The following is a 23,106-nucleotide window of genomic DNA, read 5'->3' as shown; positions in this document are numbered from 1 at the left end:
CAATGTGTAACATCGATTTCAATTACAAATAATCAACTATGGAAGAGATAACATGTAACAACGAACTTCAAACTAGAAAAATCAACTATGAAAGAAATAACATGACAATAAAGAGGCAACAATTACAATTAAAGCATGTATGAGTATATTTGGCAATAAAATATATAACATGAACCAACAACTTCAAATAAAGCATATGAGAGTGAATTTAACAATGGAGGACATAACATGATAGAGCAACTTCAATTTAGTGTGCATAGAAAACCTAAGACTCTAAACCAGTCAAATTGTCATATATAAGGCTGTGTACACTCTCGTCACCTCGAGTACACTCTTTACGTAGTTCAAATAGTGCAAAAAAAAAAAATCAATCCCTACGGGGTAGTTCCCCCACACAAGGTTAGGTAAGATACTTGGCTCAAAAGCTCTCAATCAATACTCAAAATAGCTTTTCCTTTACAATTCACCTTCGCTCGGCACAAATCTAACCAAATCGAATTAATAACATTAAATAAATCAAGAGAAATCAATTCTAACAAATAAAGCTATGATCTTTGCACAATTCCTCAAAAGTCAACAAAAGTCAACCCCAGGCTCGCCCGGTCAAAATCCAGGTCCAAGAGTAGATTCCGACTACCCATAACCCTACGAGTCTATATATATTTTTTGTTTCAAAATCTGAGTCCAATTCGACTCTCAAATCCCAAATTTTTATTTTTTAAAACATAGACAAAGTTTCTCAAAATTCCCATTTGATTCTCAAAATTCTGATGTTAATTCTCATATATAATCATGTAAAATAGCTGAAAATGATCAAAATCACTTACCCAATGATTGTAGATGAAAATCCCCTCTCCAAATCGCCTCCTACCGAGTCTAGGGTTCAAAATATGAAAGAATGAACTAAAATCCCTAAATTTCAACTCTTAACCCAGCTGCAGATGTCTCATATATGACCAAAAGTTCGCAATTGCGGATGTTCACAATTGGGGTCTCACAATTGCAACCACATATTCAAAATTGCGACCAAAAGTTCGCAAATGCAGTAGTTCGCAATTACAACAAAAAGTTTGCAATTGCAAAGTACCAGCATCAGCAATCCCGAACTTCACCGAAATGATCCGAAACTACCCTGAAACTCATCCGGAACCTCCCGGACACAAGTCGTATATGCATTTCAATCATAAAACATGCTACAAACATGCTCCCGCACTCAAAATATTGGAAAGATATTGTCTTAACCCGATATTGACCATGGTCAAACTCCAAATTTCTTAACTTAACTAGTCTCTCAATCAATGATCTAAAACACACCCAAGCCAAGCCCCTCGGGACCCCGTCAAATCATACCAACAAGTCCCAAAATATAACACGAACCTACTCGAGGTCTCAAATCCCGTAACATAATATTAAAATCACGAATCGCTCCTTAATTCAAGCTTAATGAACTATTTCAAATTTTCAAATTCCAAACTTACACCGAAAACCTCTAAACAACTCAGAATCACCTCAAATTTCACACACAAGTTCAAATGACACAACGAACATATTCCAACTTCTAGAATAACAATCTGAGTCTGATAACTCCGAAGTCAACTCCCGGTCAAGCCTACGAACTTTCCAAACCTTCAAATTGTCAATTTTCGTCAAATTGTACCAAAACCTTCTAGAAACATCTAAATGCAAATTTGGGCATACGTCCGAGTCCAAAATTACCATCCAGACCTAACGGAACCATAAAAACTACAATCCGACATCAAATTCACAAAAGTCAAACTTCGGTCAACATTTTCAACTTAAGCTTCTAAAATGAGGATCACTCATCCAAATAAATCCCGAAACATCCGAAAATAGAATCCGACCATGCACGCAAGTCATGACACACAATATGAAGCCACCCAAGACCTCGAACCACTGAACGGAACGCTAAATCCCAAAATGACTGGTCGGGTCGTTACATTATCCCACTTGATTTTTCTTACAAGGTTTTTAACGAGACAACCAAAAGGCGTATTTCTAAACATGTGTACTCTTTTTCTTTCACTAGAATTTTTTTTCACTGGATTTTATTTTTGTTAAGGTTTTAACGAGGCACGTTATCTGTTGAATAGACATTCAGAGGGAAGTGTTATAAATAGAATTGTATTCTAGGTAAATATCTATTTTTTAGAGAGTTTGTTACTTTGTGACTAAGTCATTTTTTTCCTATAAATAGAGGAGTTTTACCTCATTGTAACTCATCTCAAATTCAATAGAATTCTCTCCCTCTTTCTTTGCAATATTCTTTTTTTCTTTATTGTTTTATTTCAAATTCAATATTTTCGATACAAAAATTATAAATATGTAAAAAATCACTAAACCTTTAATATTTGAGCACATAATATTAAAAACACAATAGGTTCAGTGCTAACATTTTGAAGGTCTTTTTTAAGGCAAACATTTTGAAAGGTTATTGGACCTACTAAATTTAAATTCTGAATACGTCTAGGATCTCTAGAGATTTCCACTTTAAGAGATTGATTATATGGATGAGATGAGCCAACTTGGGCAGGATCAGCAGATCTTTACTTTCAGGACAGTTGCACAAATGGCCTTTTTTGAATTTAAATAGAGGCCTCAAAAAAGGTTATGTGCAAATGCATTTTGAAGCACGATTCTACTAACTGGATTAACGGGACAGAATTCATAGAGTGGCCTCAAAAAAGGCCATCGGGTGCAAATAATCCCTTATAGTATAATTGTGTTTATTGGCACAAGATGATCAGATGATGGCATAAAAGCTTGGGACATTCCAAAGGGTGAAGATATTGCTAAATTTGAAGTTGATAATGAGTTGCTTGCGTTTGGTTAAATTTCTGGATTTAAAGCTTATTCGAGTTTTGGCAAACTATCTATGCATGTATTTCTAGTTTCAATTCTGTGATTGTTTGTTTTACTTATATTCGTCATGAAGTGTACAAAATTTATTCGTTGTAAATATGTGAAATTAAGCCGTGTGACCTATTGACGAGAGATTAACAATTGTTGAGTGATGAAAGAAAGCAAACAAAGAACAAAACATCCATATGTAGGCATGTAGAGTAAATAGGTGGATTCTGAATTCTTCTTTTCTCAAATGTGTTACAGTAAGTATTAACTCAATGACTCAATGTCTATCACAACATTATTAAAATTAGGATGCGTTAGAGGTCAATTCATAGGCTTTTAATTTATTAAATAAAAGATTAATGCATGGAAAATGTATCAACTCAATCCATAGGCTCATATCAAGAGGTCCACCAATATAAGATAATCTTGAAGCTATATTCAATGAAGTTAATTTATTTTCTTTTTTGCAAAAAAAGAAAATGGAAAAATGAGCATTTTGGATAATGCGCAATGGTTTGCCTGCTGTGGTTTATTCACAAAAAAAGAAGGAAAGACCAAATATGCACACTTTTGAATTGCTATCGTCGTCCATGGTTGGCCTGCTATGTTTTATATATTGGCAATTCGGCATGACTGTCTTTGACTTCTTGTGTATTTTTTGGCCGACTAGTATATGTTGCTCTAATAAAATAAGGTGTTTTTATTAAATTGAAATATATCGCCATCTTTATGTATTAATCTTCAAATCAAGTTGTGATCATCTATTTAGTGCCACAACGGCCACAAAATATAATTATGAGCTAAAAAACCTGAAGACACCATAGAGGAGAGAATCAGAGAACGGCAAAATGCTGTTTTCTTTAAGAATTTAATTTATATACATTAACGATGTAAAAAATATTTACATTATAAATAGCATGCTATCTATCTTATTTTCTAGATCCACTCATTATGAACAGGTTACCTATAATCATCTTTTGTGTTTCAATGTAAAAAAGTCAGTATAAAAGTTAAATTCTTTCTTTAATAATATATTTATTCTTATAGATAACTTAACCTGGTCTTATTTATGTCCTCAATAACCATTGTCAGTTTATCAAGAAAAAAGACTCCTAATAAGAGCTTTGCCTCTTTAGGTTACACTTTACAAGAAAGAATGAAGGTTGATATAGAAATTATCTCCAAAATGACAATCAAACCATCTTCACCAACCCCAGATGACCTTCACCATTACCAGCTCTCATATCTTGATCAAATTGCTCCAAATATTTTGATGCCCCTAGTTTTTTTCTATGCAGCAGACAATAACCTCACAAACACACAGAGATCAAATCAGCTCAAGAAATCTTTATCACATGTGTTAACCAGATTCTACCCTCTTAGCGGCCGTCTAGAGGCCAATTCTCATGTCAATTGCAACGACGAGGGCATTCCATATATAGAAGCCATAGCCAAATGCAGTCTCTCAGATTTCCTTCTTGATCCAGTTCCTAAAGAACTCAACAAGTTCATCCCTTGTAAGTTACATGATGTTAAAGATTTCTTCTTACTAGTCCAAGCAAACTTTTTTGAGTGTGGAGGAATGGCTATTGGTATAGCCATTTCTCATAAGTTAGCTGATGCAATGTCAACTTTCATGTTTATCAATTGTTGGGGAGCTATTGCAAGAGGGAATACCAATGTTCCTAGTCCAAGATTTAATTCTTCCATACTATTTCCACAAAGAGATACATCAGAGTTAAAATCAAGCATCACAATCGGGAAGGATACCATTGTGACTAAAAGGTTTGTATTCTCTGCCTCTAAAGTATCAGCACTTAAAGATAAGTATACTGAAAATACGAGACCTCCCTCGAGGATTGAAGCTTTATCAACTTTCTTATGGACTCGTTTGATGGCAAGTATTCATCGCAAAAGAGATGAAAACAAGAATTATGGCATAGTCCATACACTGAACTTACGTACCAGAAGTAATCCTCCGTTGCCTGAATCTTTATTCGGGAATGTAATGCAAGTAGTCGTTACAATACCATCTCTGGATCATAATATTAGTGATGAGGAACAAGGTTTTGAGCTAGTGAAACAAGTGAGAGAAGGTATACACAACGCAAATAGTGAATTTGTCTCAGGTCTCCAGAAGATTAATGATGACAAGCACTTGAGTTTTATCAAAGAGAAAGCAAATGAGCAGAGGAAAGGTGGCCTAGTATTGTTCAACTTTACTAGTTTGTGCAGATTTCCTCTATATGAAGCTGATTTTGGCTGGGGACAACCGATATGGGTAGGATCAGCTAGCCTTGTTCTCAAGAATGTTATTGGTTTTCTAGACACAAAATCAGGTAATGGTATAGAAGCCTGGGTAAATCTCAAAGAAGAAGACATGGCCAGATTTGAAGCTGATAAGGAATTGCTTTCTTGGTGTAGTGACTGAACCTAGAATTTGGTGGATTTCTACACTTTCTAGTATAGACATTTACACTTACACATACTGCTGCTTTTAATCCTTCCATATGTTATAATGTTGGAAGTTTGTTTATTTTTATCTTTTTGGTCAACTTTATACATTGATGAACACACCATCCAACTCCTACGTCTACCACCAAATTAAGCTCTAGAGCCTGAAATTCATACGAGGGATTTCAAAAAACATTATTAGAGTATCACACCTAAGATCTGAACCTATTATTTAAAGCAATTTCTTAATGCCATTTGCCACTACACTAAGATCTCCCCTAATGTAAAAGGGATTCGACAATTCATATATAACCAAAAGAAATCATTTTTGCTCTATTTGCGCAGTACAATATTCCGGCAAAGGGGATTCAATTGAATTCCCTTGCCTCCCTTTAGGCTTTAGCTCCGCCCCTGCCTAGAAGGTCTTAAGAATGCCAAAAGATCCTCTACTCTCATGGCAAAGGCTTTGCAATATATAAGACCGAATTAAGAGGAAGGTGAATTAGGTTGTACATAAACTTTAGGTGAAAACAGTCCGTTGTTTAGAAACATATTTTTCGAAATAACTTTGGATGAACCTAAAGAGACATACAAAAAGGAACAGGTTGTTCTTTATACTCAAACACACTTCAGACAGAATCAATTGCAATTAACACCACTCTAGTAATTCTAATAAAGGTAAACTGCTCAACAAGAAACTCCTTCAAACAGAACAATATATAATTTCTTTCAATTTATGGGTCAAATGTATGAGAAAAGTTTAATATTTAACTAGAAAAAACAATATATTAAAGATTTTAAGAAGTAAATGAGAGAGTATAAGAAAAAATGCAAAAAGTTTGTAGTACATAGTAATTGAACACATCATGTAGCTTTTGGTTCATTTCTCCTAGAAGCCAGTTAATGCTTACCAATGTACTTCCAGCCGCCTAGTTAGTTATACACAGAACCTCAACCATTTGCTGGAATCCTTGAGCTTTCACAAAAAAACCAAATGAGGAACAAACAAACAAATAAAAGCTTGATGCTACATGATTGGCTGCAGCCTACAATGTTCGTTCCAGCTTTAACTCACATTCTTCCATTATCAATTTACCTTTGTGATTTTCCCATCAGACTAAAACATATGTGACTAATCAATCTACTATTACCATCAGCTTCTGTAGCTTTTCTATTTGTAATTTGTAATATAATATATGCAAAGACTCTCTTGAACAAAATGCCAAACTTACCACAACTTATGTTCTATCCCTAATCTTAAGAATTACTATAAGCATTTGTTGAAGAGTAGTATTTGCCAAAACTTTACCAAAACAATAGACACGGCAAATATTTCAAACAAGTATAATGATTGATAAACGTACTTGCTCCCATATCATTTCCAGATTGCCAAAGTTAACACATATATAAACAAATTAGAGTTACAACTACAGCTACCAGGATGAAACTGACCAGGGGGAAAAAGCCAATGACACAAAAAATCCCTTCTCCCTTTAATAAATTCACTGCTTCCGAAATGTAAACTAACCAGAAATATCAAAATGAAGAACAAGGAAGAACAAGCATATCTTAATATTAAGTTCGAGAACGCCCAGTGGACGGCACAAGCACAGCTTCAGTACTTGTAGAATTTTTGGCAGCAACATCTTCTAATCGTTTCCATGTAGCTTCACGTCTTGACTTAATCTCATCTTCCTTCAATTCGTCCTCCTGAAACTTGTGCAAGCACTCCTTGAATAGATCAGGATCAAGATCATAGAATATCTTCCGAATATTCAGTGACAAACTGTGAACAGCCTGATTCCAATGGTTTCTGGCATTTCTCTCCAGTGCAGGAAAGATGATAGGCAGTATCACCTTTCGATTTTGCTTTATCAAATTCTCAATGTGATCGTTGTTCCACAAAAATAAAGCCCTTTCTGCCACCTATAGTGAACACAAACACTAAGTCTTCTGAATTGGCAAATTTGAACATTAATCAGAGCAAGCAAAGTAAAAGTATATTCAGAATGCTAGTATACAAGTTTTTTTTTTCGTGATAAAGGTATACAGGTTTTTTCCAAATTAAATCCCGCAGCAACATGATAAACACACGACTCAAGCTCCTGATCTTCTTCTCATTCTAAACATTCTATGAGTTCACAAAAAGAATATCTGTCAATCAAATATGTCCACCAACTCATTGTGGAAACATCAAATAACTGATTTTTCTGAAGAGCCTTGAAACGTTCATCCATATTAAAAAACCAAAATAAATATAAAGGAAGGAACTTCTATATACAGCAATCTTTAGTTTTACGACATAGGAATTAGTCATGCGAAGTTAAGAATCAATAATTGAAAAAGAAAATAAAAAAATTAAAGAGGATGAGGATAAGAAGACATAACCAGAAGAAGAATTAGAAGAGGAAATTGCACTTTTGCTTCCTCAATTTACACAATGTCCCAATCCTGACGTTCTTAATCCCACTAAGCATATTTAACCTTCGATTAACTGACACATAATCTTTTGGTCTGTTAGTAGAGGGACCAAAAGGTGAGCTAGCTCCAAGCAGCACATCACCCAACATAAAGCAACATGCATCAACATGCGGCTAAACTGCCCGGCTTCAGTTCCACTTTACTGAAAAGTCTATCATTCTTTATGTAACACAGCACTATTATTACTCAAGCATAGACAAAGATTTGTACGTCCCCTTAACAATCCATCACCAGAGTTTCACCTTCCTTAAGGATAACACGACAGCATGGCTTTCTCAAAGTAACTTACACAAGGTATGTTTTTATTTCTATTAATTCTTTTTACATAAGATACATTGTCATGAATTTATCGAAGCTTCAACTGAAAATAAACCTACTTTTGCAATATCTCCATTGAATTATCATAATCAATGTTCTCTGTAATACAATCATCCACTCCTTACACCACTTCAAATGCTCCCCAAGTTAGCCACAGTAATACTTTACATTGAGCTCGCTACTTGCATGCACCTTGACTATTACACCCATTACTTGCCACCTCCTACTAACACAGGTACCTAGTTACTCTACTCACCAAGGCTTAAGTAGATGGGATTTAAACAATGGTTTCTAAGGTTTGCACCCACTTCATTGACCATCAGGCCACATACTTTGGTGCCCCAATTTGTAGCCACATAATCTGAATCAAATCTTCTTCCTTTGTTATCTAGAGGAGCTATTTATTCTGTGCTACAAGTAAAAATTGCATTATTAATCAAATATTATTTAATTTGTTGATAAATTAGTACAAAACCCCCTTTAACTGAGTAATTTATCCAAATTAAGCCTGACCCAACATTATTCTCTCCTCCTTTTGGCTTCCATTGCTACCGCTCCAATATCAGACTTCCACAAAATATTTCCAAAAAAGGAGGTTCAGTTCACATCTTACACCCTCTTCTTCCAGTCAATTCTGCTGCTGCTACTCCTATTCTAGCTTAGCTGTTTAACTGTCCTCAAATTGAAGGCCTTAAATGAAAGAAAAGAGAATTTTGAAAATGCTGTCTCACTAGCCTATGCACCGGGCTGCCCTTTTTCACTAGCCTATGCACAACAGGCAACTGAACAGTGTAGAGTGATAGTATTCAAGAGAAATAAGTCATGCTTATGACTTGTACAGCATATTTGTTTTCCAACTTTTTCCCATTACCACTCTCACATGAATTAGGAATGAAGCACAAAAGTCATCTGTGTTGGACATTAAGTGTACCGAGATCAAAGATCCTAGCGGACCATGCTTCCGCAAGATTAAGTGAATAGAGGTTCTTTTTTGTTTGAGAATGGTAAAAATAAGTGAATGAGGTTTTCATGAACAGGTGATAAGAAATTCATCTAATTCTTTTCCGAGCAATATTACTGTGTTTGGTTATTATACAATCAGTACTGCACAGGAATTAACTTAGGAAAGGTACTGAAGCTTTTCCATTAAGGCATCCTGTAGTTGTTACAAGAGATTAGAGGTAGGTAGGAAACTACTTAATGGTGGAAATAAAAATATTCATAGATCACAAGTCCGAATACCTTCTGAAAACTAAATGCTACCTTTTGGTATTATTGGCTAATTTGTATTGGATAGATCTGAGCTATCTATTATTCTACTTTGTCCTCATATCACATTACAGAATAGGCAATACAACCATATCTACAAAGTGTGGTGGCCGTCAGGGGTTTAGCTCAATTTGTAAAGGTTGAGGGACTTGTATCTTAAGTCAAAGGTTCAAGGCCCGTGCTAAGAGAACTAACTCTTGTATTTAAGTGGAGAAGGGTATGTGGGGGGGGGGGGGGGGGGGGGCATCATCCCCCAAATTTAGAAGGCTGCGGGTGGCCCAAAAGGTCAACTCCAGATAGATTTCTCAATCATAAAAAAAAGAATATGGTGAAGTGAAACGATAGTAAGATGCATTGCATAATAGGAGTGCATAGAAAGATAACATACTTCAAGCCAGATCAGACAACCAGAAGAACTAATCAGAAATTTTTCCACGGAGAATGACGCAGAAGTTGAAGAAAAATAGTGTATATCGTTTTGCTTATCCCGAAAAAAATAAAAAAAGAAAAAGAAAAGAAAAGGGGGACTAGAGGAAAGTAGCATGTATCCTGCGTTTTAAAGGTACAGTATTTCACAGATCATCTATCATTAAAGAGAGAGACTACCATGCATGGAAGAAAAACATCCTCCCCCCCACCCCCCAAAACCCGCACACACACAGGCTCTACAACATCTACTTGATTGTCAGATGCTCAAGTTAGAGTAATCTTTTCATTTTGTCATGCTATTGTAATGTATAATCAACCAGCCAACCATAGCTGCTTCAATGACCAAATTTCTGAGGAACGAACAGCAAGATTAGTCTTACTACAAGACCATGAATAGTGCAAGCACCTAAAATAAATGGCAAACTACGACTTCACATCTTCATGCTATTCCTCAGCACTAAAAACGGCAAGTACAACCAAAAGGGGTTAACTTTTTCAATCTATAAAAAAGTCTTACAGCGAAAATCCAAAGATCCAACATCAGTATCATACTATTGCCAACAATTTTTATTTTTTTTGAGAGAGAAAGGTAACTGTAATATAGAGCTAGCACTAAGTGCTGTAGTACTTACAAGTGAGCAAAAAACCAAAAGAAAAAAATACTTTCCAGTCTTACAGGGATTCTAAGAGGTTAAGTATGGAAGCTGTTGCACAACTTTAACCTCAATCAATAAATGGTTGCTCATTGAACAGATGGAAATGATGGAAATGAAGACATGCGTCATTCTGCATGCAGCAGTAGCAGTGGCAAAGAAGAATTCTCTAGGATCCGTTACAGTTTTACAAGTGCGGAAAATTCATGCGGCAGTAAATGGAGCGTCCAATATATGTGGTTTCAATATTTTGAAATCTTTAATCGTCATCGATCATCTTTTATGGGAATGATCAGGTTCCTTTTTCAATAAGTCCTTCATGAGCAAAAGTAAAATCCACCATCATCAGTGAATAAAAAGGTTTATGGCACATAAAAGTACAACACATCTCAGCACAAGATAGCAACAAGGGGAAAAATTCTCTGCCAATTAACAGGAATTGGGATGAAAAAGGGGGCACAAGCTCAAGTCTTCCAGCCCATTTTCTCTTTGTTGATGATTTTTTTTTTCTCTATTCAAAGAATCATGAGTTGAGCTTGATTGAAACAGCGAGGATTCATATAGCTGATCCCAACTTGTTTGGGACTGAGGCGTAGTTGTTGTTATTTAAAGAATCAGAACTATATTTCATTTTTGATACTTCATCTTACTACTTCTATTGCAGAAGCGAACTACCAGCATTTCAGATCAATTTTTATGCTTAAGTTAGTTTTTTCTTTTAAATTTTCATGGAAGTAATGTATTACTACAGAAGATGCTGAATACAGTACATCCTGATCAAGGGTCTCCTGTACAACGGCATCTGGTTTTTATGCTACAGTTAGTTATCAAATTATCATCTCAACAAAGCAATATAAGGTGGAAACTTTTGAAATTTTTGTGTTTTTAGTTGTTCAACAACTATAGTATTCGCTCACCATTTTACAGTATAAACATCCACCTATCACACCAGCAATCAGCAGTACAGAATAACAGAAAACTACTTTAGACAATTATATTCATTTTCCCATGATGGAACTAAACTACATTATAAAATTTGGATTACCAAGCTACGGTACCACGAATAGGCAGATAATCAACTAAAATAAACTCAGCACCACTCCATAACAAACTCAAATAGTAGCAGCTCCATAACAGCCTCTGACAAATACTAATTCTATTGCTTAATTTACATAATATTCAAGAAACCAGTCACTACAGAATAAGAGCGTCATTTACCATAACAAACAAATCCACCTCTGCATAAATCATGACTTATATACAGACACCACAAGACATGTTGCACATTCACCATTGGAAATTACAAACAAAACTATGGCTATAACAACAATGTGCACTCAAACAATCACAGAATATAAATGCTTCATCCAAGGGGGGGGGGGGGGGGATGGTACTCCAGATCATCTCAACCCATCAGAAGAAAACTAACTGGCTAACTGCAAGAAATTTAGTCCCTTGAAAAGCAAATATTCTACTTGAAGAAGAAAACACGCTTTGGCAAGAAAAGAAAAGAAGAAACAGGGAGAGAAGTATTGCAGGTCAGTTAAATTTTTCTTAGTTTCAATCATCATCTCAACCCATCAGAAGAAAACTAACTGGCTAACTGCAAGAAATTTAGTCTCTTGAAAAGCAAATATTCTACTTGAAGAAGAAAACACGCTTTGGCAAGAAAAGAAAAGAAGAAACAGGGAGAGAAGTATTGCAGGTCAGTTAAATTTTTCTTAGTTTCAATCATTTCTCCATTTCCACCAGACAACACATGACCATTGCAAGCTAGGAAACATAAACATACTGCACGCCACGTCAATCCACAAAGTATATTTTAAAACCAATGTTGCCTACAGAGATAAGAAATTAGTGCTGTTCTATGATGCATATAATACATGCATGTTCTTCCATGCTTAATAAATAGAAGCATATCCAAATACAACGGACACATACCTGAAAATGCAAACTAGTCAAGCAATGAGCAATTCGACGAAACAATGGCACCATACACCTTTGGAAATCTGGTGGCTGAGTAGCTTCCAAGATTTCCTCCAACTCACCAAGGAACATGACTTCCTTTGAGCTATTTGTTACTGGCCAATACTTTAACAATCCCCTAATAACTGTATCAGCAAGCTTGCAGTCTTTCTCCACAAACTGTGTCATACAATAAGTTAACTGTTGATGGTACATGGCTAAGCATTTGGGTTTATGCAGGGGGATCAGTGTCCGCACAAGAAAAAGCTTGTGTTCTTCTTTTAGTGGCAAAGCAAACCCATTGATTATGCTGCCCAGAATTTCCAGAAGCTCTGCAATCCCATTATGCTTTTCAGTCTCAAAAACAAAACGGTAAAATATGTTATTAATAGCCTTCCTAATATAAGGTCGGTGTACCATGAACTTCCCATAGACACGGTGCAGTATTATTTTCAAGTACTCCCTCTCTCTAGGATCCTCAGAGTCGAAAAGATCAAGCAATCTGAGAACAAAAGAATGATCTACATATCTTTTAGCAACTTTTGCATCAGTTTCCGGTGATGCAACAAATCTTAGAAGAAACTCATACACAATCTGCAGATGTGGCCATGCAGGATCCATTGCAGGCTCGTCCTCTTCCACATCAAAGGCCAACGCCTTGTTCTCCCGAGGCTGAGGCATGAGTTCCCTGAACAAATTTGTAGATACCATTTTTACTACTTCTTGCATCACCACTTCTGTAAATTTTACATTTGCAGAAGTCACGTACTCCACGAGCTCCAACAATGTCTGTCGCTTGATCTCCTTTTCTTTAAGGTTCTTTGTAGGATCAGTGAAGTCAAACAAAACACAACACATGCTGAGCTTCCTAATGAACAAGTTCTGTTTCTCAGAATTGGGAACATCCCTAAAATTTGGTAATGCATCATAAGAAGCTACTACCAGATTCCCATTCACCTTAAAACTCCCATCTCGAACAAACTTATCCCCCATTCCATATCCTGAAGCTGAAACAGAATAAGGGGCTGAAATAACAGTACTGGCTACTCCAACCTTTTTATTTCCTCCGTCACTTTTCTTTGAACTGCTAGTTGAAGAACTTGAACTAGAGGTACCAGCTGTCTTTGACTGCTTCTTAGAGTTCTTTTTACCAAATATCTTGATCATATTTCTCTTCAATTTGAAACTTTATATAAATAACAAGTAAATGCTCAACAGAAAGATCAACCAAAACTGAGTAAAGTCATCAAACCAAAGTTAAATCTTCCACCTGAGCTGAAACCCACATGCCCAAGCTCAGCTTTTCAAAAGGGTCAGCACAAAATGATGAAATTACTTCATCAAATAATTCAAGAAATTACTCAGTTACCTACCACCTTCAAGAAAGGGGCTAGAAGGACACTTTTTTCAACTACAAGAAACAGAGGCCTCAATTAATTCAAATAATGAAGAACTAAAATATTGAAAACCATTCAGAAGTACAGATCAAGAATTGAGGAATACCTGAATCAACTCAGGGAAAACCCCAGTTCCTCAAAATTCAACAACTTTTGCAAAAACCCATGTGTAAAGTTTTTTGCCTTTTGACTTAAAAACCCAGATGTATACATGTGTAAAGCCACTGGAAACAGAAAATTATATCAATAAAAACCTTCAGTATTAAATTCAAGAAAACCCCACCTTTTTCAACTTTGCTCTTCCACTAAACAACCATAGCAAATGGGGTTTACAAAATAAAGTATATCCCCACACACGCTCTCTTCACTTTTTCAATAATCCCCAAGCACCAAAGATTAAACTTTTAATGTAAATTGAAACCCAAAAGAAAAAAAAAAGTGTTTTTTTCTTTCTTTTTCTTTGTCACAGTTCAGAAACTGGGGAAATGGAGCAATTATGGAGATGAATTTGGTGAATCAATTTTGGGGTTCTTGGATTTTTATTTTTTTATTTGTTATTTTTGGTGTTGATTGTTGACTGGGTAAACTATTCTTGGAATTGTATTAGTTTAGCGTGTGCATTCTGACTCGGACCAAACGACCAAAAGCCCCCGTCTAATATCCTCTAATTCTCTGTACTTTCTTAATTGGTAATTTGGTAAAAGTCAAATGCCCTAACCCGGACGCCGGACGGTATATGTTATGATTAATTATTGAGATGTTTAAAATATTTGCTAGTATATTATTTACCAAAAAAAAAAAAAAACTAAGCAGAAAACAATCATAACAACCCTTTTGCTATATATATATATATATATATAAGTCCAAGTTAAACAAGGCTATCTACTACGCAAGCCCACCTCTTTTTGTTTGAACCCTATGTAGTGAAAGATACGAAAGGGCAGGCTACTTTCGTTAAGTACCTAGTTGAAAAAGGCTGTAATATCTTAGCCATCTTAATGTCCTAGATGACTAAGAAAAATCTACCGTTTTAACACACAACAAAATCTTAGAAAAGAGGAAGAATCATTAATACAAGAGACATATAGGTAAGCAAGCAAGAAGGATAGGTGCAAAAAGACACTTGTCACGACCTCAATTTCACTCCGTAGGATATCGTGATGACACTTAGTCTCTAAGATTATGTAAACCTGATAATTTGCGAAATAACTGAATAATAAATTGAACTCGAATCTCAACACATAATATATAAATAAAAACTGCGATTTAAATAATTACAACTCCCAAAACCAGGTAGAAATAAGTCACAAACTTCTAAAAGAAAATACTATTTGTCTCTATACATCAAAGTCTAAAGAGAATAAGGGAAATAACATAATAAGGATAGAGGGGGACTCTGAGGTCTGCGAACGCTGGCAGATATACCTTGAAATCTCCACGTGCGGTCCAGCTCACTGATATCTGGTCTGGTATGAAGAACCTGGATCTGCACAAAAAAATATGCAGAAGTGTAGTATGAGTACACCACAACGGTACCCAGTAAGTGTCAAGCCTAACCTCGGTAGAGTATTGACGAGGTCAGGTCAGGGACCTACTGGTTTAAAAGATAAGCAAGGCAGAAGATATAATAATATTTTGAAATGACTGAGAATTTAAACAACGAGAAGTTTCAGAAACTAACAGCATAGCAAATAGAGGTAAACAACAGGGGCGCTTCCGAGGTATCGCCCCGTAACCCAAATGTAAATGATCAACAGGGGGATCTCCCGAGGTGCCGTCTCGTAGTCCCAAAAGTAAATATGCACGACAGGGGATCTCCCGAGGTACCGCCTCGTAGTCCCAAAGTAAATATGCAAGACAGGTGGATCTCCTGAGGTACCGCCTCGTAGTCCCAAAGTAAATATGCAATACATGTGGATCTCCCGAGGTACCGCCTCGTAGTCCCAAAGTAAATATACAAGATAGGGGGATCTCCCGAGGTACTGCCTCGTAGTCCCAAAGTAAATATGCAAGACAGGGGGATCTCCCGAGGTATCGCCTCGTAGTCCCAAAGTAAATATGCAACTCATAAATTATAGAACCACGAATTTACGGCAAGGAATCCTACAGTTAAAGACCGAATTCAATAATCAAGGAAACAGGTAATTCAACTAAGCATGTTGCACGAATTTCAAGTAAAGGTTAAGACACGTAAACATGCAATACTAGGCTAAACATGACAGCTACACATGCAAGGCAACTCAGTTAAGGAATTCAAAAGAAATATACTCATCAAGAACCGGAATTTTCACAATTAGCATGTGTACGCACTCGTCACCTCGCGTACACGGGGATCACATACCACAAATTGTTACAACAGTACCAAATCCTAAGGAAATTTTTTCCACACAAGGTTAGATAAGTCACTTACCTCAAATCTCGCTCAATCAATCGATAAGGATGCCTTTCCCTCGATTTTCCGACTCCGAATGGCCCAAATATAGTCAAAAGCAATTACATATCATGAATACAACTACAAGAAACTAATTTAAATAATAAATCTATGACTTTAGCAAAGAATCGAAAAATCGCCCCAAAAAGTCGACCCAAGCCCACGTCTTGGAATCGGGTAAAAGTCACAAAATATGAACACTCATTCGATATCGAATTCACCCATATCAAAATTACCAAAATCCGACACCAAGTCGCCACTCAAATCCCCAAATTTAACTCTCAAAATTCCTAACCTCCAACTTCCAAATTCCACCTTAAACACACACAACCTAAGTGGGAAAATCAATGGGGAAACAAGATTATTGATCAAAAATATGTACAAGAGACTTACCTCAAGATATTCCTCAAAAATGCTCTCAAGAATCGCCAAAACTCGAGCTCAAAATGTTTAAAATGAGGCAAAATCGCGAACTCTTGTATTTAGATGTTCTGTCCAGCACTTCCGCTTCTGTGGAAACTTAGTCGCATCTGCGACGTCGCAGAAGCGACAACTTACCCGCATCTGCGGTTCACTCGCTCCTGCGGTCAACTCTTCCGCGGAACTTCCGCTTCTGCGGTCCTAAAGCAAGGGGCTCTCCATCTCTGAAAGATTGTGTCCAGGATTCGGTATTGGAATTCCCCTAAAAGAGGTGGGCTTGCATAGTACATAACCTTGTTTAACTTGGACTTGCTGCAGGAAGCTTCCTTTGCGAGGTGATGTGCGATTTTATTTTCTTGATGGAAGTTATGTTTGATTACCAGTTCCATCCCCTAGTGCATTAACAACCTGTATAACAAATTTTAGACTCATAAATATGATTTTTATTAGTCAACAATTGTGGAGTCCGTTTCAATTTCCAGTGTATAAAGATGCAGTTTCTTTACTAGTTGAAGTCTCTCCTGGAGTGCAAAAAGTTCTACTTGAATTGGAGTCCTGAAAGAGTTCTTTTGAGAAATCCAACAACGCAGTTTCCATCGTCATTTCTAAATACTCCACTTAATCCGCTTTGAAGATCTTCATATTTGAAAGCAACATCAACATTTAGTTTAAACCATCCCAAAGTTGGTTTATGCCATTTTATGTTGATTTTCAACCAATTGACTCTTTTTAGTAAAGAAATTTTATTCCCATGCGTGATGAGTAATGGCAGCAAGAGATTATTATGATTATTTCTATTTTTATTTATCCAGTAATTCCATAATACAAATGGAAAGACTTCTTGCCAAGAAATGGAGTTTGCGCTAATGCCAAAATTTAGGTCTTTTAGTTGAAGAAGGCAGTATGTAAAAGGGGGACTACTGATGTATATACCCATGCTTACCCAGAAGTATTGAGCAATAAGGCATTCTATAAAGATATGGATAATAGTTCCATCTGCTACCTTATACATCGAACATATAATATCAACATTAATACCAATAAGAACTATGTAGTATCTACGTGACCGTCTTTCATGTTGGCACTGCCATAACAGGAATTTAATTTTGTTGGGACAATTCAGAAACCAAATCCAAGAGAAGTCTTTTCTATAGGCTGTGGAGGGTCAATGATATCATAGCAAGACTTAGCAGTAAACATGACACTGTTATTTAAAGACCAAATTGGAATATCCACTAGATTGGGGTTAGATCTAACTAACAGTGAGATTGTTATTGTAACGATTCGACCGGTCGTTTTGAACTTTTGTGTTTCATTCAGTAGTTTGAGACTTTGAGTAGCTTCATATGATGTATTATGACTTACGTGTATGGTCGATTTCAGTTTTCGACTGGTTCGGAATTGATTTGAAAATATGAGTCTCGATTTGGAAGTTTTAAGTTGGAAGAGTTGACCAAGATTTGACTTTTAGGTAAACAGACTCGAAATTGAGGCTTGATTGTTCTGATAAGTTCGTATGATGATTTAGGACTTGTACGTATGTTCGAATTTGATTTTGAAAGTTGGCAATTTGAAGAGCTTAAGAGTTCATAAGTTTGACCGAGAGTTGATTTTGATGTTATTGGACTCAAATTGGTGTTCCGAGATTTTAGATAGGTCTATATAGTTGAATTGAACTTATGTGCAAAGTTTGGAAGCTATCAGAAGTGTATAAATGTGATTCGGACAATCTTTTGAAGGAATAAAGATTTAACAACTTAAGGGAAATTCTATTCGGTTTGAGCATCGATTTTTTATTATGATGTTTCCGTGGGTGTTTTGAACCTTTGGATAAGTTCGGATAATGTATTTATACTTGTTGATATGATTGGATGAGGTCCCGAGGAGTTCGGGTGTGTTTTGGATCATTGGTTGAGAGACCAGTTAAGTTAAAGATTTAGAATTTGACCACGGTCAATATCGAGTTAGGATGACCTCTTTTCAGTGTTTTGAGTGTGCGAGCATACTCGTAGAAATTTTGTGATTGAAATGCATGTGTGGTTTATGTCCAAGAGGTTATAAATGAGTTTTGGATGCTAAATCGAAGATTTTGCGATTGCTGAATTTTCTGGTATAATAATTTTGAAAATACTGATTATGTCCCTGAAGTTTTCAGACTCTCTTTAAAACTTCAAAATATCACATCTCCCTCATTTTAAGATCAAATTGGTTGATTCAAAAAGCTATCTTGGGTATAATTTTGCAAGAATTATGTAAGGCTTATCAAATGTGGGTTTCGGGATCATCTAAGTTCTTATTCGGGTTGGGACAACTGCTACATTTTTTATTTGTTTCGGAATTTAGTTATTTTTTCTCACAGGGTTTTGGAGCTCGGGAAGAGGCGATTGTTGAGGGAGTTTTCATCTACTTCATTGGGGTAAGTGAACCTAACTCGAATTTATGATTATAACATGAATCTATCATTAATTTTGGCTCTAAATCAAGGAATCTTTAAGAAGAAAAGAGGGTTTTGGCTTGATAGATAAGAAAGTGCATTTTGGGAGTTTTGGAAAAACTTTTCTAAAGTGAAAAATAGATTTGAACCCCGATTTGGAGTCGGTTTTGGATGAAGCTTGTATATTTGAACTTGTATATGAATGAGTGTTCGCGATTTATGAGTTTTGTCGGGTCCGGGGTGCAGGCCCGGCTTGACCTTTTGGTTGACTTTGAGTATTTGATTAAATATTCGACATTTATCGTTTGTGTTTGATTCCTGTGACGTTATTTAATGTTATTGAGTTGTTTTCTGCTAGATTCGAGCCATTCGGAGGTTGATTCGTGCAGGAAGGCATTTTTAGAGTATCGATTTGGCTTGTTTGAGGTAAGTATCTTGCCTAACCTTGTCTGAGAAAATACTCCTTAGGATTTGTTCTTAATTGCCTATTTGTGTTATGTGAAAAGTGACGTGTACATGAGGTGACAAGCGTATATACATGTGTTATGTGTGGCTTATAACCGGACTAGACCTTAGGTTATTAATATGCCTTAATTTGAGGATGTACTGTATATGAAACATGCTTAATTACTTGGTGGCTACGTGAACATGATCGCTACACTTGTTTTAGCTGTAGTAATGCTTTATTTGTTAAATATCCATCCGCATTTTACTATTTTTATGTCCTTGTGCAATTTGTTGATAAATTATGAACTCATATCCTTGATTAAACTTTGGCATTATTGTCTTGTGATTATTGTGGCACATGTGGGCGTGTTGAGCGGATTATTTAGATATTGGCACGAGGTCTTTGTCATGCGAGTGTGATTGATGTTGGCATGAGATCTTTGCCGTGCGAGTGTGATTGATATTGGTATGAGGTTTTTTTCGTGTGAGTGTGAATTATATTGTGGCATGAGATCTTTGCCAAGCGAGTGTGATTTATATTGTGACATGAGGTCTTTGCCGTGCGAGTATGATTAATATTGTGGAACGAGGTTTTTGTCGTGAGAGTGTGATTGATATTGGCATGAGGTCTTTACCGTACAAGTGTGATTGATATTATGACACAAGGTCTTTGTCGTGCGACTGTAATTGATATTGTGGCATGAGGTCTTTGCCGTGCGAGTATGATTTATATTGTGGCACGAGGTCTTTTCCGTTCGAGTGTGATATATACCGTGGCACGAGGTCTTTGCCGTGCGGGTGTGATTTATATTATGGCACGAGGTATTTGCCGTGTGGGTGTGATTTATATTATGGCACAAGTTATTTGCCATGCGAGTGTGATTTATATTGTGGCACGATGTCTTTGCAGTGCGAGTGTAATTTATATTGTGGAGTGAGGTCTTTGTTGTTCGAGTGTGATTTATATTGTGGCACGAGGTCTTTGCCGTGCGAGTATGATTTATATTATGACACAAGGTCTTTGCCGTGCGAGTGTGATTTATATTATGGCACAACGTCTTTGTAGTGAGAGTGTAATTTATATTGTGGCACAAAGTCTTTGTCGGGCGAGTGTGATCTACATTGTGGGACGAGGTCCTTGCCGTGCGAGTGCGATTGATAATGTGGGCACGAGGTGCCATATGTGTGTGTTTCTATTTGATGACTTGTCTTTGAAGCTGAGCCTTTACTAGTATTGAATTGTCATCACTTGTTCTGATGAGATTATTGTTATTATTTTTTTGTTATACTTTCTGTAGCCAGTTTTGATATATGACACAGGTTATTTGACTAGTGAGTATCACATGACTTGAACCTCGTCACTACTTCACCGAGGTTAGTCTTGATAATTAGTGGGTACTGACCGTGGTATACTCATACTTCACTTCTGCACCTTACGTGCATATCTTGAAGTTGTGATGTTGTGGATGACAGAGGCTATCATTAAAGATGTACCTGCTTTCTGGATATAGCTACCACTAGTCCTTTATAGCTTTGGGTTCGTATTTCTGTTCATTATTCCAAACAAATATTGTATTTATTTTTGTACCAGCTTTGTAAGTATAAATCTTAGTGGATCATGACTTGTACTGCTAGTCCTTCGGATAGTTACCATATATGAATCTTGAACTCATAAAAACCTTCTCGATAGTCATCCACTCCGCTCCAATCTTCGCTGCACAGCCAATACACATCGAACAATTTATGCTCCACCATCACATGAATATCCAAAAAAAATAACCCAGCGATTCCTTTTCCTTGCACACTACATCCACAATGATTATCAAACTTACATTATTCCAAGATTTTCATATACCCACAAAGTATGGTACATCATGCATCCAACCAATACCTTACTCAAATCATCCTCGAAGTTATACTTTTCAAGTCATAGCTAATCCACAAGCATCACTTAGTCTAAAAACTGATATAACACATGACCATGTAATCGATGGCAGAATCCCCCACTTGGCTCGAAGCCATAGGAAAAATTGTTTGTAACCCATAGTACCCTTCCTTCATATTTGTCCCGATCCCGCAACATTAATCAGCCGAATACTTCATAAACTTATGTAACAGTAGTCATAAAACACTCCAAAGACTCTACCAAGTGCATACTCATCCTTGTGACAGTTAAGCTGACTTCCTCAAGTGCTCCGAAATAATAGTATATGCATTCCACTAAATAGAAGCCTCATACGAAACACACAAACCTCAAATCCCACCAGCCCAAAATCCTATCGGCTAGCCTCAAATAAACATCTTCCCATGACCCTACCATACTCACAACGACTAGTCAAGCAATTAATCCTTCCGAGTTTGCACTTATCAACAAGATATAAGAATCAACTTCATTCCTCAAATGAAAAACCGAAAGATCCACCGACACACCCACTTCTCAGAACTGTACAACGCATCGAGACAGTGATCAAGTATCCATAGCTCTTCATATTCTATCCACAACACCTCAAGTTGTAGGTGCATCACTGATATCGAGTGCTTAATATCACATACGAATGAATTGAAGGAAATCAAAGGTATAAGCTTCATGTTAAAACATGCACGATAAGGAAAGAAAGATGGGAAGTTTCCTCTTCTCGAAGATAAGTATGGACATCATCATATCGATCCGCAAGACTCTACTAAACACTTGCTCATGACTTGTAGCCTAGGGCTCTGATACTAACTTGTCACGACCTAAAATTCTACCAAGTCGTGATGGCACCTAATCCAACCTGCTAGGTAAGACAAAATATATGTTACTACTAAACTGAGAAATTAGAAATATATATTACAAAAACTACAATAGAATTCAATTTAAGAATTTTCGAATTTGTGTATAGCTAGGACTTGAGATCTGAATTGGATAGTTGTGAGACTTGTGGTACTTCTATATTATTATTGACTCTACATAAAAGTATTAAAGAGGTGCAATAAACGACTTCGGATTCGCAAAAGGTCTCGTTAGAGTGAGAATTTTGGTTTGCGTTACTTTTAGGTTTGGCAGTTTGCGTGGGTTGGATGATTGGATAGATCTAGTTATAATGGCTTAGTTTTGTGCTAACGAGTTTTGAAGAGTTCGTGACGGTTATGACCATAGTTCGAGGTTGATGTCTTCTATGAGTATAGAAGGTCTACTACGTGTTGTGATGTTCTCCTGGATTAGGATAAGTAGAAGGTTTCTGGTTGATGGAGTATTTATCCTACCTGTGATTCAGATTTAATTATGAGATTTTCGTATTTTCACGAGTTAGCATTGATGATTACGGTGCACCATTTGGGATTGAGATTGCATGTATAAGCTTGCGGTTCAGTTTCGAAGGGAAGGTCATGAGTTCTAGGCAGCATGGGCGGTTTCAGACGTTTAGAAGAATACTGGCACTATCTGGTATCGCCTGAGAAGGGTGTGCATTTCAGAAGACGCATTGTATTTTGACTTGCGTATGCTTGACTAGTATTACGGTAATTGCATGGTTGTTGACTGTTGATGCTTAAACTTTG

The 23,106-nt window shown here is 36.5% G+C and overlaps 2 protein-coding genes across 2 annotated transcripts; one reads left to right on the top strand and one right to left on the bottom strand.

The window, feature by feature from the left end:
- The first annotated feature begins 3,848 nt into the window (after nucleotides 1-3,848).
- On the top strand, nucleotides 3,849-5,540 carry LOC104101077 (stemmadenine O-acetyltransferase-like). Its single transcript, XM_009608488.4, has one exon. The coding sequence runs from the start codon at nucleotides 3,938-3,940 to the stop codon at nucleotides 5,297-5,299; it is 1,362 nt and encodes a 453-aa protein (XP_009606783.3). The 5' UTR covers nucleotides 3,849-3,937; the 3' UTR covers nucleotides 5,300-5,540.
- Nucleotides 5,541-6,670: 1,130 nt separating this feature from the next.
- Nucleotides 6,671-14,484, bottom strand: LOC104101071 (serine/threonine protein phosphatase 2A 57 kDa regulatory subunit B' theta isoform-like). The gene is made up of 3 exons (XM_009608481.4): nucleotides 13,941-14,484; nucleotides 12,414-13,848; nucleotides 6,671-7,248 (listed from the first exon to the last, which is right to left on the bottom strand). Exons 2-3 carry the CDS (start codon nucleotides 13,602-13,604, stop codon nucleotides 6,898-6,900), a joined length of 1,542 nt encoding a protein of 513 aa, XP_009606776.1. The 5' UTR covers nucleotides 13,605-13,848; nucleotides 13,941-14,484; the 3' UTR covers nucleotides 6,671-6,897.
- Between the last annotated feature and the right edge of the window lie 8,622 nt (nucleotides 14,485-23,106).

Source organism: Nicotiana tomentosiformis, chromosome 12 (assembly GCF_000390325.3).
Source record: "Nicotiana tomentosiformis chromosome 12, ASM39032v3, whole genome shotgun sequence".
Taxonomy (NCBI): Eukaryota; Viridiplantae; Streptophyta; class Magnoliopsida; order Solanales; family Solanaceae; genus Nicotiana; species Nicotiana tomentosiformis.
This window is presented reverse-complemented; position numbering and strand designations above follow the sequence as displayed.